The 17,937-nt window shown below is 56.1% G+C and overlaps 1 protein-coding gene, 1 long non-coding RNA gene and 3 other non-coding genes across 5 annotated transcripts in view; 4 read left to right on the forward strand and 1 right to left on the reverse strand.

The window, feature by feature from the left end:
* Window positions 1-1,317: 1,317 nt before the first annotated feature.
* LOC132217970 (uncharacterized) lies at window positions 1,318-3,861 on the forward strand. The gene is made up of 6 exons (XR_009449053.1): window positions 1,318-1,491; window positions 1,526-1,770; window positions 1,993-2,037; window positions 2,460-2,545; window positions 3,229-3,309; window positions 3,536-3,861. It is a non-coding gene; the product is annotated as an uncharacterized LOC132217970 (long non-coding RNA).
* Window positions 1,844-1,912, forward strand: LOC132219441 (small nucleolar RNA SNORD49). Its single transcript, XR_009449452.1, has one exon. It is a non-coding gene; the product is annotated as a small nucleolar RNA SNORD49 (small nucleolar RNA).
* On the forward strand, window positions 2,315-2,382 carry LOC132219439 (small nucleolar RNA SNORD49). The gene has a single exon (XR_009449450.1). It is a non-coding gene; the product is annotated as a small nucleolar RNA SNORD49 (small nucleolar RNA).
* On the forward strand, window positions 3,397-3,469 carry LOC132219472 (small nucleolar RNA SNORD65). The gene has a single exon (XR_009449473.1). It is a non-coding gene; the product is annotated as a small nucleolar RNA SNORD65 (small nucleolar RNA).
* A 240-nt stretch (window positions 3,862-4,101) lies between the features above and the next one.
* Window positions 4,102-17,937, reverse strand: part of LRRC75A (leucine rich repeat containing 75A) — a 45,446-nt gene continuing 31,610 nt past the window's right edge. The window contains exons 2-4 of the mRNA XM_059668532.1: window positions 17,306-17,434; window positions 8,763-8,878; window positions 4,102-6,140 (exon numbers count right to left, since the gene is read on the reverse strand). Coding sequence (XP_059524515.1) covers window positions 5,600-6,140; window positions 8,763-8,878; window positions 17,306-17,434 — 786 coding nt within the window. The 3' untranslated portion in view covers window positions 4,102-5,599. The remainder of the gene's footprint in view (window positions 6,141-8,762; window positions 8,879-17,305; window positions 17,435-17,937) is intronic.

Raw genomic sequence — 17,937 nt, forward strand, 5'->3', positions numbered from 1 at the left:
GGACACATGTAATACTTTTAACAATAAAGATTTAATAATAAAAAAAAGAAATCCCCTCCCTCCAATAAGATACTACACTTATTTCTAAGATCAGCTCAAGAGTTATCATCTCACTATATAGGGTGTCCCCCCTAAAATGTATACACATTTATATACACAAATGTATACAAATTGTGATATTCCCCCCAAATATATACACACACTCTGAATAATTATAAAGGCAGTGTTTATTAAAATACATTTTATTTTCAAAATTGGTCTACCAGCTGTTAAAGTGTGCATACATTGTTTTGGGACACCCTCATATAGCCTTTCCAATTTACTCCAGCAAAATGAATTGCTCTCCTGCGCCTGGTGTGGCTCAGTGGTTGGGCATCGACTTAGGAACCAGGAGGTCAAGGGCTCAATCCCCAGTAGGGAGCATGCAGGAGGCAGCCGATCAATGATTCTCATCATTGATGTTTCCGTCTCTCTCCCCCTCTCCCTTCCTCTCTGAAATCAATAACAAATATATTTTTAAAAATAAAAATGAATGAATTGCTCTCCCTGGGGGGAATGGGTGTTTATATAATGTGTATGCACGACTGCATATTAATTTTTAAGTGAAAGGGAGACCTGAGTTTGTTCACTTGCGGACAGGCCGAGGTTTCCATTGCTGAGAAGGGGGCATGGGGATCAGGAAAGGAGACGGGGAGGATGGCAGCTGCTCCTGAGGTCATTCTACGGAGCGCACGGTGCGGGGCTCCGCCAAGGCTTTGAAATAGTGGCGGGGAGCGCGCGACTGGCAACGTTTCTTAGAAGCAGGTCGCCGCGCCCTGCCAGGCCCTGCAGGTCTCAGGTGCGGGATCTCACGGGATCGTCAGGACAACGTGGGGTGGCCCGGCTTCTCCACTGTCCTGAGGAGCAGGCGGAACCTCACACAGATGAGCCCTTTGCTCAAGGTCACGCAGCAAAGCCGGGGCAGGGGCGGAACCTCCAGGCGGCCCCGCGCCCCAGACCCCTTCCCCCCCGCCCCTCCCCCGCGCGCCGCCCCGGCCCCCCGGCCCCTCCACCGCGCGCCGCCCCGGTCTCCCCTTCCCCGCCTCTGACCCCCGCGCCCCTCCCCCGCGCGCCGCCCCGGTCTCCCCTTACCCCCCTCTGACCCCCACGCCCCGGACCCCTTCCCCCCTCCCGGTCCCTCCCCTGCGCGCCGCCCCGATCCCCCCCTCCGTCGGGCCCCCAGCGCGCAAGCCCGGACCGCGCCGCGCCCAGAATTCCCGAGGCCGTGGGAGGGACCACAGCTCTGCAGGGCGGGGGCGGCCCGGGCGGGGAGAGCCCGTGTAGAACGGGCGGAAGGTCCCTGTCTTGCCGACCTCACCCCCGCCCTGTGCGGAGTGGAACGTCCCGGCTCCTTAAGGGCCTGGGCCGCGGCGGGAGCGGCCTTTCCTCCGTGGCTGCTGCGGTGCGGGTGTGCTCTGGCTTCTGGCGCTGGTGGCCGGTGGCCGGTGGCCGGTGGCCGGTGGGAGGTGGGAGGTGGGAGGACAAGCAGCCAGTGCCTTCCTCGTGTTTGGGAGATGTTTCCGGGGAGCTTAACCGGAGGCGGCGGGCGGCCGCCCACGTGGGCCTCGGGCGGGCGCCGGGGCGGGGACTGGAGCCTGGCGGGGCCGCGCCACGCAGCCGGGCGCGTGCTTGTCCCGCGGGCCCGCCGCCCCCCGGAGCCTGAGGTCGCCGAAGGCCGGGACCCCTGGGCCTGGGCTCGCCGTTGGGAGTGAGCCAACCCGAGAGAACTGGGTAAGCGGGGCCCTGCACCCAGGGGCGCTGACACGTGGGTGGCGTGTAATGGGCGCAGGGAGTCTTGGTCGACTGTCCTGATGATACTGATCCTAGGAAGTGCCGTCAGATGCGATAACTGACGATGTCACACTGTCTGACCGCAGTCGCCGAGACCTCGGTAGATTGGTTGCAGTTAACAGCAGAATCCGACCTAAATGCATGTCCTTCCTTTCCCGACAGCAGACCCACCGAAGAGGGCCCCGGGCGGAGCGGCCGCGCCCTGCGGTAAGGCCTAGGCTACCGGGGTTTGGTACGGAATGTGGGTGCCTTGTTTCCTTAAATGCCCTGAAGTTGCCTGACGTTGTACAGTTGTAGTTTTACGTGTTTATGATGCACTACCTCATTGCATAATTGCAATGGCTAGGAGACCATGGCCCCTAACCGGAACCACTTAAGTCGCAGCGATATGCATAGACAAACTCCATCAAAATGTCTCCTGGCTTAGTCCACATTAGTTCACCCAGGTAGTGCCTGGAGCAGTACTGGGAACGGTGAGCTTGACTGCTCTGATGAAATCACCCATAGGAAGTGCCGTCAGAAGCGATAACTGACGATAATTCCTGGCTGACTGCAGTCAACAAGGGCTCAGGTGGCTGGTGCCCAGGAGTAAGTTGGTCTGCACTGTGACCCTTTCTATATTCACCCAGGTTGCAAATGAATGAAGAACTGGCAAGAGCCGAGGACTGCAGTGGAGCATTGGCCTGCAACGGGGTAAGCTGTGGTCTGTGGAGAGGTGCGTGGGTGAGTAGGTTTAGCTGGCAGTTGAGTCTGGTGAAGTCGTACTAGGTCAGATATTGGCAGTGGAGCGGAGTGCAGAGCATACCCTGGAGTTCTTTTTTCACTTTATGGATGTATAATCCTGAGAAAATTGCCTTCCTGCTCTGACATGTGGTTTTCTTCATTCTAAAAAATGATAGCCTTAGGTTTGTAATGTTTAAAATACTGAGTAAGTGGCGCTTAACAATACCCCAGAAGCCAAATAGGACTTACTCTTAACACATTGCGTACCACATAGAAATCTCTAAGACATACGCCAGGGACCGCACGTTTTTGGGCAAACTGCACGTTATTTAAATCAGAATAATGCACTTTAGGGGTTGTTTTTCAATAATTACAACATTTTTATTTACAAAAACAATTAAAGTTCTTAGTACTTTTTTAACGTATGGTACTGCGTAAAACATTTTCCTCTATGAAGAGGGACCAAACAAATTTTACGTAAGTATTTAGATTTGCTCCTTTTTCCATGGGTGTGAAAAACGAGAACACTCGTGAGCGGTCCTTAACAGATGGCGCGCAAAACACGAGAAAACTCCCGAGCGGTACGAAATGTGTTAAGGACTGTTAACAGTTTATAGTTGAGACTTGTGATCAGAACTGCATCTGCTGACTGTGGGTGTGGTGTTCGTTCCCCAGGCTCTGAGTGCTGGAGAATGGTGACCTGTGCAGGCCAAAGCTGGTGATGGTGGCAGCAGCAGCAGCTTACCCTGGGGACAGGTAAGATTCCATCTGGACAATGATTGCCCCCCTGGTCAATGAATGAGCAGCTAGTTTTGTTTGCAAAAACTTGCAGAAAAGGATATCAAATGATGAAATCACCCAAAATAGCTGGAATTACCGGCAGATTGTGTGGTGGTGAACTTACGGTTTTCTGAAGATATCCTATGCTGTGCATGACTGCTGTTTGGAGTAGGAAGTGTGACTGATACTTAGTTCCTTGCAGGCTGTTTTTCCAGTGGATGGTCCGCCATGCTGCAGCAGGGGCAGAACTTGAAGTTCCAAGGACCAGTAGTCACCATCAATTTGGACTCAAGACGAAAACCTAGGCTTCAACATTTAGTGTAGAAAGTCTCACCCTGTCCCACTGGCTTGGCTCAGTGGATAGAGCATCAGCCTGTGGACTGAAGGGTCCCAGGTTCAATTCCAGCCAAGGGCACATGCCCAGGTTGCAGACTTCAATCCCCAGTGGGGGGTGTGCAGGAGGCAGCTGATCAATGATTCTCATCAATGTTTCTCTCTCTCCCTTCCTCTCTGAAATAATAAAAAAATACATTAAAAAAAAAAGTCTCTGGCCCTAACCGGTTTGGCTCAGTGGATGGAGCATCGGCCTGCGGATTCAAGGGTTCTGGGTTAGATTCCGATCAGGGGCATGTACCTTGGTTGTGGGCACATCCCCAATGGGGAGTGTGTGGGAGGCGGCCGATCAATGTTTCTCTCTCATCAATGTTTCTAACTCTCTGTCCCTCTCCCTTCCTCTGTGTAAAAAATAAATTATATATTTTTAAAAAGCCTCACTTTGTGCTAAGTATCAGAGGCCAGTCTTACCAATGAGGGCCAAGAAGTGGATTTTGACCACCTTTTTGTAGGACTAGCACTTGGTGTCATTACATTGGTGAGTTTTCTAGTATTGTCCCTCCCTCAAAAGGAGCTTACATACACTTTAGTATTTGTTATATTAGGTAAGGGTCCAAGTTCTTTAAGTTGGAAACTTCCTCCTGAAATTAATATCCATGCAATTACCATAAACAATAAAGGATGGTCTTTGGTATTGGTTCTTAAAATGTGTATTTGAAGAAAGTTAAACTTGGTCACTGCTGGGAAATATTAGCAGCCCAGGTACTCAACTTCCCTGTGGTCTAAGCTCTTCTCTTTTCTTAGAGGCTAAAAGCCCCAGAGCATCTAAGCATCCATACACTTAGTCCAGTCCCTAGGTCCTCGGGCGCTGTCCTTTGTCTGGCCCTCCTAGTAACTCCTGAAGTGCGCTGTGCCTGCCCCCATCCTGCCTTCCTGGGTTGGAATTTTGCCTACTAGCCTGTGGGGCTGCACTTGCTAGTCCTCTGATGGCCTGAGGTAATCATCAGGCACCTGAAATGACTCTCTGGCTCAAGATGGGTTGCCAGGACTTGCTGCTTATATTTAGAAAGGATTTTTAAAAGCTTGGTGGGCCTTGGTTAAGGGTGGATGGAAACCTGCTTCGGGGAACCTCGTTTTCCCTATGAAGGCTGCCTTTGGAGGGACCAGGTCTGCGTTCCTGCCCTGGGTGTTTGAAAAGAGCCTCCCATGATAGCTTTAGGGGATGTGCTGAGTTAAGGACAACATTCAGAGACAGTACTGGGAAAGGTCCTTACTGGCAACACTGGAACCACCATGGTAAAGTCTGTCTGTGGGGGTGTGTGTGGGGTTCTCAGTGGGCTCTTCCATCTTTTCCTGATACCTTAGGATGTTCTACATTGAAGGCTGGTGGCTGGTCCCATGGCCAGGCCACTGGAATCATGGGGTTAAGGGCTGAGACTAGAAGTCGGTTACAAGGAGCCCAGGGGTTCACAAGGAGGAGGTAGGCAACCTTCAGTCCCAAGGGCGACTGCTCCTGGAATCTGGCAGCCAAGAGCCCAGTCTCCCTACCCTGAGGGCCACTCAGGAGATAGGGCACCGAGATGCCAACCTGCCTTGAGCACATTTAGCATCTGGCTGGAGTGTGCTGTCCTGGACTGGACAACTGGAAAGTCCTGGGTTGGATGTAGGCCCCAACTACACTTACAGCTCACACTTCCAACACCCCAACCTGTAAGTGGGGAGGCCAAGGGCTGACTCTTGAGCCAGGGATGACCTCTCAGGAGCCAAACAAAGATAACGGAGATGGATGAGGGGTACGATGGACCCGTGAGAAGTGTTAACTTTTCCCAGATTCTGTGATCTGGCTTCCCATGGGGGGCTGCTCGGGTAGTTGTGACTCTGCCTCAGCCATCATACCCCACAAGGACTACCTGGTGAGGCCCCCACTTCCATGTCACGTCTGAGCTGGACCTGCAGTTTCCCTGCCCTCGAGGTCTTTGGGGGAGGCCACACAGTCCCCTGCTGGGTCCTCCTGGCCCACTGTTCCATCCCAAGCCTCCTCTACACAGCCTGGGCTCTCGCCCAGCTCCAAGATGGTGGGGAGGTGGCCCTGCTTCGGGGAGCGCTTGCGCAGGCTGAGCAGGAAGGGCTGGGGCAAGGAGAAGATGTCCACGTTGTTGCCCAGATCAATCCACGTGACATTGGGAAACTTGCTGGGGTCCTTAAGGGTGTCGGTGAGGTCACGCAGCAGTGCTCGGGTCAGCCGGTTGCCGTTGAGGGCCAGCGTGGTGAGGCGGGGCAGCGTGCTGAGTGCCGGCAGCAGCTGGAGGACCATGTCATCTGTGAGGCCCGTGAAGCCCAGCTCCACACTGTCCACCTGCTCCCCACAGCGCTGCAGGTAGCTGCTCACTCGCTCCAGGTCACGCGAGGTCAGTGGGATGCCTGACAGGTCTACCGTGTTGTCCAGAGGGCTTCCAGCCAGGACGGCCTTGAGGCTGAAGGGGAGAAGGGACAAGCAGGGTTCAGGTGACGGGGCAGGGCTCTCTCCCAGGGCAGCAGTGACGGCACCACAGAGCCGGCCTCTGCTCCAGGGATGGGAGGGAACTGACCCTAGTCCCCGGCACTACCCCGCATCTCGGCCTGGCTGGGCCCCGCTGGCCAGAGCCGAGGGACCACAAGGGAAAGCCCACGTGCTTCTGCAGTGACTAAGGGTACACTCCAGCCACAGTGCCTGGGTTTGCATCTTGCTCCTTCCTACTCCGTGTGACCTTTACTTATTAGGTCCTTAACCTTTCTGTCCTCAGTTATTTTCTGGAAAAAATGGAGCTAGTTGAGTGAGTGCTACAGGGTTGTTACGTGAAGATAATAAATGCAAAGCATTTAAAACAGTGTCTTGTTTGGGTGATGAATAAATACTTGCTGCTGACATTGTTAATCACCTGAGCACTTCCTGTGTTAAGGCCACCTTCCCCACCAGAGGGGGATCCTTAGGGAGACCCCCGCAAGACAGCAGACAGGGGCTGCCAGCCGGTGGGAGCTGCTGACCCCGGTGGCCGAGTGCCCTCCACTCCCTGCCTTCTGCCATTGCTCTTTCTTCCCCGGCCCCTTGCTCTGGCCACAGCTCCCTGTTTCCAGGTGCCTCCGGAGTGTGTGTGTGTGTGTGTGTGTGTGTGTGTGTGTGTGTGTATGTGTATGTGTGTATGTGTGTGTGTGTATGTGTATGTGTGTGTGAGTGTGTGCATATGTGTGTATGTGTGTGTGTGTGTGTGTATGTGTGTGTGTATGTGTATGTGTGTGTGAGTGAGTGTGTGCATATGTGTGTATGTGTGTGTGTATGTGTGTGTGTGTGTGTGTGTGTGTGTGTGTGTGTATGCGCGCGTGCGCGCTGCGGGGGGGTGGGAGGGAGTGAAGAGGGGTGGTGGTGGTGGTGTTAACAGCCTGCACACTTTAGTAGCAGCAACCTGAGCAGGCGAACCCCTATCCTCTATGCTTGGGACCTCCTGAAGCTGAAAGGCCACCTCAGTGTGCTCATCTTGCAGAGCCCCCGGGAGTTTGAAGGTGAAGCTCTCCAGGCATGACAGCTAAGGGCCAGGAACACTGCCGGCACTTGTTTAGGGTGATTTAGTGTTGGCTGTAATTCTCATTACTGTTATGAATAAAGCAGGCCTATGACAGCAGGGAAATGGGAAGTGGGTGGTTAGCAGCCTGAGCCTGGGTGTGAATCTGGCCCTGCCACTTCTCAGCCGGCTGATCGTGGCCAAATGGCAACAGTAATAGCCCCTACCTTGGTCAGTCCTTCAAATGTTTGTTAAGCTGCTAGGTGCCAGGCACTGCCCTAGGCACCCAAGGCCATAGTGGTGAACAAGATGGACAAGACTCCTGTTTTCACTCTGCCGGAGAGCGGCTGGACAGCAAACAAGACAACCTGAGAGTCAAGTGAGAGAGTAGCCTGGGGTGTGGGGTGGGTGGGCATGGCTACTCAGGAAGGCTGCTTTGAGGAGGTAACATTGGAGCTGAGGAGCAAGGAGAAAGCAGGCCATCGGGAGGGTTGGTGAGTTTCAGCAGAGGGAGTGCAGTGCAAAGGCCCTGAGGTTGGAAAGAGCTTGGTGTCTGAACCAGCAAGGAGAGTGTGGCAGGGGGCACAGGAGAGTGGGAGGGAGAGAGTGAGGGGCTGGGGACCCATCACCTAAGGCCCTGCTTGCATTTCACTCAATGTGACCAGAAGCCGCCTTAGAGGCGCAGAGCTGAATGAAGAATGGACTGAGCATGCACGGGGTGGGGGGTGGGGGGGCGGCGGGGGGGAGACAGTAGAAGAGGCCCCTGGATTCCAACAGAGCTCACATTGCCAGCTTTTCAAACCTGAACAACTAGCTCACCAAGTGTCCTCCTGGCATTCCAGGTCCCAGGGGTTCTCCCACCCTGCTCTGTCTGCATATATGGCCCCTGCCCTCAGCCAGTGGGAGCCTCACTTCCTCCCCCCGCTTGGGGGTGGGGTTGTCTGGAAGGGAAAGGAGCCCCTTTCTTCTCAGGGAGGGGCAGGCCTTCCTCCCCCAGCTGCAGCCGTGGGAGTGCTCATGTCCTCCCCCAGGAAGTCTTCCTTCCAGGCTCCCTTGCGTCCACTTCCTGCCATGGCCACAGGTTCTGTGTCCCATGTGGCCTCCTCTCCCCAGTCTCAGGGGCCACAAAGTCCTTGAGGGTTCTCACTGCTGCATGAACCAGGGATGTGCTGGGGTCTGGGCCTCCCGGAGGGATAACCAGGAGGCACTGAGGTTCAGTGAGTGTGCGTGCCCACGTTCACTGCACCAGGAATTAGAAACTCATGACCCTCCACCACCCATCCATTGGGATGGGCCCACATCCCCAGCTCCTACCCCACAGACCAGGGCCCTGCCTCCAGGGCCTCTCATGGCTCCTGCCACCCGGAATGCCCACCCTGAATTCTCTCACTCTCACCAGCTCCGGGCAGCCTTCTAGCTCTTCCCTTCACCCCACTCTCCTGGGAGGGGTGTTGTGTCATGTCATATACCCAGCCTGACACAGACTGTCTCTGGGCTGCCCTTGTAGAAGGAGCCTGGGCAGGGGGGCAGGCAGACCCCCCTCAGGTGACCATGACTCACCAGGCCTGTGGCTTCCTCTTCACCAGCCCCCGGTGCCGCCTCCACTGGGAGTGGGGGCTGAGATGGTATGTCAGCTGCCGGCACAGCTTCTCCATGGCGCCTAGTGCATCGCCCTCCTGCAGAGGCAACCACAGGGTGTGTGTGTGAGAGCCCGGCCCCCCTCCAGCTTCCTGTCCCTGCAGGAAGAGCATGGCACACAGGCTGAGCTGGGGTGCCAACCCTTTGGCTCAAGGTGGGTGCCCTTTGCAGAGAGCAGTGGTTAAAACGATCTGCATGATGGTTTCAGTTTTTGCGAATTAGTTGCTACTATTGAAAAACTGGAGCTTTATATAAAAGTCGGGATTCCAGGTGATCTGACAACTCATTGGGGTGAGGTGCCAGCTGATCCCTTAGCAGGACTCTCTGTGGTCCCGGCCGCTCCCCTACACTCAGGGCCATTCTGCTCGTTCACTGGTTCAACAAATACTTACCGAGCACCTGGTGCCAGACACTTGTCCTCAGAGCTGAGGACGCAGCCATGAGCAAACGCTCTTGCTCTGTATTTCACACGGGACAGAGGAGAGTGAGATGTTGTCACCATGTCTCTTACCCAGGTCCAAAGTGGGAAAATAACAGAACGAAGGAGCCACGTCTTTCACAGCCCAGTTCATTCATCTGTTACCTGTCTGGCCCATCAGCATTTGAGTTTGAGACCCTGGGGTTATGTTGGAATTGTGTCCAAAATTCTTTTTTTTTTAAAAAATATGTTTTTATTGATTTCAGAGAGGAAAGGAGAGGGAGAAATGGAAACATCAATGATGAGAATCATTGACTGGCTGCCTCCTACAGGCCTCCACCTGGGGATCAAGCCCACAACCCAGGTATGTGCTCTGACTGACAATCGAACCATCAACCTCCTGGTGCACAGGACGATGCTCAGCCAACTGAGCCACACTGGTTCCCCCCCCCCCCCCCACCCCCCCGCCACCACCACCACCAATTTTTAACACCTCAGAATGTGACTGCATTTGGAGATAGGGCCTTTAAAGAGTAATTAAGGTAACATGAGGCCATGCGTGTGGGCCCTAATCCAGTGGCTGGTGTCCTCATAAGAGGTTAGGATGCAGACGTGTACTGAGGGAAGACCTTGTGAAGATGGCCATCTGCAAGGCACGGAGAGAGGCCTCAGCGGAAGTGACTCTGAAGACACCTTGAACTTGGACTTCCGGCCTCCAGAACTGGGAGAAGTAAGTTCCTGTGGTTTAAGTGGTGTTTTTTTTCGTGGCAGCCCTAGCACACGAATGCCCTGGGTTAAAGGTGGCAGCAGAGAGATACCAGAGAGACTCCAACTCCATCCCAAGGGAAGTCAAATCAACAAACAGTCACGGAGCCCTGGGAGAGTAACTGAGAGTGTGTGCTCCCACCAGACGACCCACGGCCAGCGTGCCAGGGCTGGGATGAGACCCACCTGTGACAGCAATGTGGGTGTGGGGAGGTGTAGCTGGTAACCGGGGTCCAGGGCTCAGCAGCGCATCCGGCAGAGCTAGCTCTCGGTAAAAGCCAGCTTGGTTCTTATTATCATTACTAGGGGCCCGGTGCACGGAAACTCGTGCACTGGGGTGGGGGGTGGCGTCCCTCAGCCCAGCCTGCCCCCTCTCACAGTCCAGGAGCCCTCAGGGGATTTGCTGCTGACGGCTTAGGCCTCCCTCTGTGGGAAACAACCAGGCTGATCAGGGGAAGGCACCACCCCCATCACCCTGCTGCTGTTGCCAATGCTGGACGTGGCGGCTGCGAGGCCTGAGCCCCGGACCTCGCAGCTGTCGGGGCTCATGGCTGCCTGAGCCCCAGGCCTTGCAGCCGCTGTGGCTCTGTCCGGATGGACATCTGGAAGACGTCCACCCTAATTAGCATATTACCCTTTTATTAGTATAGATCATCCTCACTCTGCTAACAGAGGAGCAGCACATTGAGCCATTAAAGGAAGGAACTTGGCACCAAAGTGTGGATTCAAATCCTTGCTTTGTCATCTCCTATGTGACTTGGGAAAATCCCTTGACCTCTGTGCCTCTGATCCTCACCTGTACAGGGATAATAGTACCAACCTCACAGGGGATGAAATGAGTTCCTACTTGTAAAGTGCTCTGAATGTAGCTGGGCACACAGTATGCTCTCCAGGAATGCTCGCTGAATCAATACTGTGGGGTAACCCTGGCCAGTTGCTCCGTAGTCAACTCTCAGACTGAAGGGTCACAGGTTTGATTCCCTGTCAAGGGCACATACATGGGTTGCAGGTTCTATCCCGGCTTCAGCTGGGGAGCGTGCAGGAGGCAACCAATCGATGTGTCTGTCTCTCACATGGATGTTTCTCTCTTCCTCCTCCTTGCCTTCTACTCTCTCTAAAAACCAATCGAAAAAATATCCTCGGGTTTGGATTAACAAAAAAATAAAAAAAAGTTGGTGCTGTATACTGTGCTGTATTGTAAAATTGGCACGAACACAGAACTTCGGCAGGGTAAAGAAGGAAGGGTACTTCTGCCCAGGCTCAGATTTGAGCTGGCTTTTAAGAGCAAATGGATCAGTGACAACACTTGTCCAGGGCTTGGGGGTGTGGAGGGTGTTACAGGTGTGGGGACAGGTGACAATCTGGAGCCTGATTTCTTGCCGCTTCCGCGGCTACCACCTTGGCCAAGCCACTGTTGTTTGCAACCTGGATTAGTGCACACAGACATTGCACTAGGGCAGCGGTTCTCAACCTGTGGGTCACGACCCCGTTGGGGGTCGAACGACCCTTTTACAGGGATCGCCTAAGACCATTGGAAAACACATATATAATTACATATTGTTTTTGTGATTAATCACTATGCTTTAATTATGTTCAATTTGTAACAATGAAAAGACATCCTGCATATCAGACATTACAATTCATAACAATAGCAAAATTACAGTTACGAAGTAGCAATGAAAATAATTTTATGGTTGGGGCTCACCACAACCTGAGGAACTGTATTAAAGGGTCGCGGCATCAGGAAGGTTGAGAACCACTGAGCTAGGGCTTTATGGAATTCCCACAACACGCTGGTGAAGTGAACGCTTTCATTATCCCCATTTTACCGAGGAGGAATCTGGGGCTCAGAGGGCCAAGGCTGATGAAAAGGCAAGAGAAGGAGACTCTGAGGGAGGGAGACAAGAGACAGAGGAGTTGGAAGAGGGGAGCTGAGTGTCCGAAGAGACGAACATGTGTACAGGAATCAGCAGACGGAGGCAGGCCCGAGGCGGAATGAAACTGGTTTAAAGGAAACCTCTGGTCTCTGGTTCTCCACAACCTCACCTCTTCCACGCGCCTAAGGCTGCCTGTGAGAGAAACAGATGTCACCTGTCACTCCGGGCAAATGTATTCACAACCCCTAGGTTCCTAGACTTCGTTTCTTGCTGAGTCTGGACATAGGGTGTGTGTGTTGGGAAACAATGGTGCTGAAGCAGGCAGGGCTCCACCATGGGGACCAGAGGAATCCCTGCAGGGGCAGACAGTACCACATTCGCATTCTAGGACTGTCCCTCGGACAGGGGACGGAGAAAGGGGTGGACTGGAGGCAGACAGGGTGACTCAGGGCCGGGCCATCTGCGTATGTGTGGTTTGGGGCCCCCTGCTGGGACCATGGAAATGACTGAAAGTGATAGAGGCCACCACACTCGACTGACCATGCACCGGATGGAGGGGATGGGCAGGGAGGGTGAGGAGAGGTCTTGGCTTTGGCCTTGGGACCGTGGTAGAAGGCAAGAGGCTCTGGATAAGAACCAGGTGAAAAGCAGGATGGGAATGTCCGGGTCGTTTCCCGCTGGGAGATGTGATGAACTTAGGGGGCTGGGCTCAAGACAGGTCCAGGCTGGACACGTCCATTGGCATCTGGTGAAAGCCCCTGGCCAGGAAATGAGCCGAGGGGAAGGCAGGGGGAACAGCTGCAGCATCGAAGGGGCAGAGACATACTGGACACGGAGGGACGGAGAAGGCCAGTCAGAGAAGCAAGAGGGGAGCCATGGGCACCAGGAGAAGGTCGGCGAGGAGGCTGTGGCCAGCGAAGGCTCTAGGAGGGGCTGGCATGGTGAAGGCCAACGTGGGGGCCAAAGGGAGAAGGGAGAAGGGAGGGGACAACGGATATGCTGCTCTAGAGCCGCAGTTCTTCACCGAGGACTCTCGTACCCTGGGGTCACCAGGGCAGCCCCCAGCAATGGGTGAGCAGTTCAGTTGCGGGGTTTTTAAAAGCTTCCCAGGTGATCCCCATGTGCTGCCGAGGTGGAGAGCACTGTTTCAGGCAAGAAGATCTGCCCAGCATCTCTCCTGGAGCCCGGGACAGAATGTTGCCAGTCTCCCAATGCCTGCTCCAAAGGCGAGAACTGGCCCTGGTTGGGTAACGGAGGTGGTTAGAGAATCATCCCCATACACCAAGGTTGTGGGTTCGATCCCCGGTCAGGGCACATACGAGAACCAACCGGTGAATGCATAAATAAGTGGAACAACAAATCGATATTTCGCTCTTTTTCTCTATAAAATCAAAGCTGAGAACCAAGCCCCTCCGCTCCAGCTCCCCCTCCAACCACTTCCCAAGGATTCCAAAATCAGGACAACTGGGCCCTGACAGGAGGAAGAGAGGAGACAAAGCAGCGCCAGTACGCGGCGCTGCCACAAGGGGGCAGCTGTGCGCAGGGCGAGGCCCCAGCTGCTGACCTGGGAGACTGGAGGAGGGTTCCTGTTCCACTCAATGGGGACAGCAGACACAGTCACCTAACTGAGCGACTGGAGACAAATGTAAGCTATGTCCTCACAGAAGTCTGGACTAAACAAACTTGTCGGGACTAAAGAAACAACAGCTAACATTTCTTGAGCATCTAGCACTGCATGCCAGGCATTGCCTCTACATTGCCTGCGTGAACTCATCACACCGCTGCAACTCACAACAGTGCTAGGACACAGGGCTTCTAGTATCTCCACTTTGCAAATGAGGACCCTGGGGCATCAAGAAGGGGGACAGACTGGCACGCCACACAACGTGTGAGATGGAGCCGGACCCAGACCTCCAGGCCTCGCAGGCTCTGAGCGGGGCTCCCAGCTGCCAGCAGGCCCTGCGCTTTGCAATGCCCTCCTGGAGAGGCGTTTCCTTCATTTGCACCCAGAAAAGACTGAGGCAGCCCCCCTAATGTCCCTTCACTCCACTGCTTTCCGACAGCCCCCGCCAGGGCTTCCTCCAGCGGAGAACAGGACAAAGCAGGACTGCCCCAGAGGTGGAGCCAGAGCGTGAGGTGGGGGAAGGAAGGGATGGACGGGGAGGGAGGAGGGAAAGAAGGAGAAAGTGCCGTGTTGGTGTTTTTTTTGGGGGGGGGGGGGTCAAATGCCTCTGAGGTGCAGAGCAGCTCCCACCCCCTGTGTAACGTGGGGGCTCTGACAATGAGCAGCACATGTTATGCATCAGAGATCCCTGCGCCCTGCGCGCCCAGGCTGGAGGCTTTCCCTTTACAGCAGGCACCCCAGCAGCCCTTCTGCAACCACAGGCCACGCCCAAGCTACAGCTGATTGGCCCAGAAGTGGGCCCTGGCAGAGCCCAGCCAATCAGCCCTTTCCCTGGATCCTGACTCCTCAGGGCTGGACAGAGGTGTGAATCAGAAGCCATGGGCTTGGCCCCCTGTCCTGGGAAAGAGCCAGGGCAGAGTGGGTGGGTCTGGGAGGTAGCAGAGGGGAGAAGTCTGCAGTTTGTAGCTCTAGTCCCTCCTTCAAGCTTGGCTGCCTTTAGCCCCCACAAGGCCCCTCGGTGCCAGGGTAAATCCTCTCCCTCGCTTTAGGCAGCCGAGTGGGCATCAGGTACTTGCAGGTGAGTCCTAGCCACACTGAAGCTCCAAGGAAGAAGGCAGGAGAGGGGCTGGGGCAAGTCAGGGGTGAGTCGGCACGCAGGGGGGTGGGGGGCTGGGGGCCCTGGAGAAGAATGTTTGAGGGACTCTGACCTGTCGGGAATGCTATTCAGGGTATTCCTGCACCCCCTCCTGGAGGGCCCCAGTGCTTGCACAAGGCCCCATGGCTCCACTGTCAGACAGCAACACCCACCTGGACACCCTGCCCCAGGCAAACACACAGACCTCTCCACTGAGTTATGCCCAAAGGCGTCTACGTCCATTCATAAATTCATCCATTCATCAAATATCAAGCTGGAGACCCTGTGCTGGGTTTCCTGTTTGCTCCCTCTCCCCAGTCCATTCTCTGTCCTTCCGTGTGCTCTGAAGGCTGGGCATCACCCAGCCCTCTGGCCCAGGGCTCCCAGCTGCATGAAACGAACCGGAGCCTGTGGGAGAGGTCAGGGGGCAGCAGGAGCGGTCAGGCATTTCTCTTTCACTCCTCACGTGTGTCAGCCTCCAGGACAGCCCTGGGGGTTCTGGACTCCTGTGACCTCGCCCGGTCTCCGTCCTCCCTGTCTCAGGGCTGACCTGGGCAATCAGCAGAACATGCTAGCGATGGCAGCTGGGTCATAAAGGGTGCTGTGCGTCTGCCTCACTTTCTCCTGGGCCGCCCGCTCTGGGTGGAGCCGCTGCTATGCCGTGGGGACACTCAGGGGCGCCTATGGAGAGGCCCCGCGGCAAGGCACCCAGGCCTCCTGCCAACCACCACTGACACCCCACCCTGGGGGCGGGTGCCCACCTCTGTCAAGCCTCCAGATACTCAGCCTTGGCCAGTGTCTCCAGACTCTAAGCCAGGACCAGCCAGCTGAGCTGCTGGGATGCCTGCCCCACAGAGCCCGGGCAGCAATGTCTGCCTTGTAAGCCCTAAGCCGCGGGGCGATTTGTTAGGCAATAGCACGCACCCGGGCGTGGAAGAGGCATTCTCATCCGGCTTCGGCAACAACACAGCTTCCACCGCGGCCTGGCAATGACCTCCTGCTGCTGGTCTTTGGGGCCTCCATGTCCCGTTCATTTCCGCTATCCTGCCCCGCCCCTAGTAATCTCTCTTACAAGTTCACAATGGGCAGGGTCTCCTGCTTCACGCCGGCTCTGCTTGGGGCAGACGTGGCCGTGACGGGCAGAGCTGTCCTTGCCCCTTGTGGAGTTAGTGTTCTCGTGGGGAAAGCCGGCGCTACGTTAACCAACAAAAAAAAAGCAAGATAATTTTGGAGACCAGCGAGTGAAATGAAAGAAATAAGCGAGGAGATGAACAGGGCGTGAGACGGGGCTGCTCGGTAGACCAGGGAGCGGCAGGCCGATCAAAGGTCTCTGAGGGGCGACCTGCGGGCCAGGCGCCCGGCTGCTTCTCCATCCCACAGACCTGGCAGACGGCAGCCTGGAGATGCCCCAGCCGGGAGACAGGACCCTGCTCTGATTTGCTTTTTTCTTGCTTCTGAGGCCGTTTTTACTGCTTCCCCTGTGGGTGACCGGACCTCGGGGTCCCTGTGCCTTGGAGGGAGGGGTTGGGTTGTGGGGTTAAGGGAGAAGCTGCCAGGCCCCACCAGAGTCTGGAGGAGGGATGTGAGACAGGCGGCAGGTGCGGTCAGGGTGGCAGCCAAGCTCCTCAGGAAGGAGGGGACCTGGGCGCGGGGTGGGGTGGGGGGGCGGGCCGAGGGGGGCCCAGGGCTGGAGCAGAGTTGGCAGGTGGAGGGGGCAGGGCCAGGGGAGGAGTCTGGTTTTTTTTAAATCACAGCACAGGCTGCATGACGACTTCCATCCCTGCCACAGCAAAAGCGCTTCTTTTGGAAGCTGCTGGAAGTGGGGGATGGAAGTGAAGAAACTGAGACAAGAGAGAAGCCAAGGCATGGAGTGTGCATCCCCCACCCCCCGCCCCCCCAGGTCCCGTGGGCAGGTCTGTGTGAGCCGCCCAGTGCCCCAGCAGGAAGAGGGACAGACCCTCCCACCCAGAAGGGGCTGAGCAGCGCCTGGGCCAGGCGTGAGCGGGCATGAGGAGGGTGGTGGGTGTACAATGACACTCAGCTCAGGAGGAGGGCACCTGGGGTGGGGCCTGAGGCCATGCAGGGCCACTGCCAGAATAGGTGGCACCTCTGTACAAACAAGAAAAAGCCCCCCTTGGTGGACAGTCTGCACCAGTGTCCACGGCTTGGGGGGCGAAGAAAGGGCGCGGTCAGCACTGTCTCCTGCACCTCTGTGCCTGCAGTCTGTGCCGGGCACAGCCGCCGCCGCTGACGCAACAGGGGGCCCTGGCCCATCGCGGGTGGCTGCTCATCGAAACGCGGGGTTCGTGCTGCCTGAGCTCCCCATTTTCAAGGGCAGCTGAACATAGGGATTGTGAGAAATACTTGAATTTTTAAACTTTGGCAATAAATCCAGACTTAAAACCCTATGGCCAAACAAAACCTGTGCTGCCGGTGCCAAGGGGCAGCCTCAGCCGTGGACGCCAGGCCTCAGGACCGCCAGGCCTCAGGCCCACCTCTACCCTCCTGGTGCCTGCACGTGGGGGCCTGTCCTCCTTGGGTCTGGGTATACCCACCAGCGCTTGTTGGGCATGGAGCTGCTCTGCCCAGAAAGATGCCACCTCACCCGCACCCCCGGCCCCAGCTGGTTTAGACACAGCCGCCTACCGGCTTGGGGCAGTGGATGTAGCGAGCCAGGCTGATGATGAGGTCGTGGGTGATGGGGTCCACCAGGTTCCGGAAGCTGGCGTAGCGGTACAGCACGTCATCCAGCGAGGTCGACTCCATGCCCAGGTCCTGCAAGGACGAAGGGCGCGCAGAGGTCAGGGGCGGTCCTGCCGCACCCTCAAGTCCCACCCAAACGCCCAGAGCGACCCCCTGGAGGCAGCTCAGCCTCCCACACAGCAGGGCCCGGCAAGGGAGGGCACCCCTCCCCAGAGGCTTCCTAACCTTCCAGGAGGCACCTAGAGGGCGTCCCAGGGAACCAGGCAAGCCTGCAGCCTGGCCTGCCAGCTTATGGCCCTCTCCCAAGACAGCCCCCTCTGCCACCTCTCAGGTTCCCCGAGGACGAGGCCGAGGCATGCGGGCCAGGCGCCCGGCTGCTTCTCCATCCCACAGACCTGGCAGACGGCGGCCTGGAAAGCGCCCCAGCCGGGAGACAGGACCATGCCCTGATGTTTGTCTTTTTCTTGCTTCTGAGGCCGTTTTGACTGCTTCCTCTGCAGGTGACCTGACTCGGGGTCCCTGTGCCTTGGAGGGAGGGGTGCTGAGTTGCGGGGTAAAGGGAGAAGCTGCCAGGC

Source organism: Myotis daubentonii, chromosome 16 (assembly GCF_963259705.1).
Source record: "Myotis daubentonii chromosome 16, mMyoDau2.1, whole genome shotgun sequence".
NCBI classification, from domain to species: domain Eukaryota; kingdom Metazoa; phylum Chordata; class Mammalia; order Chiroptera; family Vespertilionidae; genus Myotis; species Myotis daubentonii.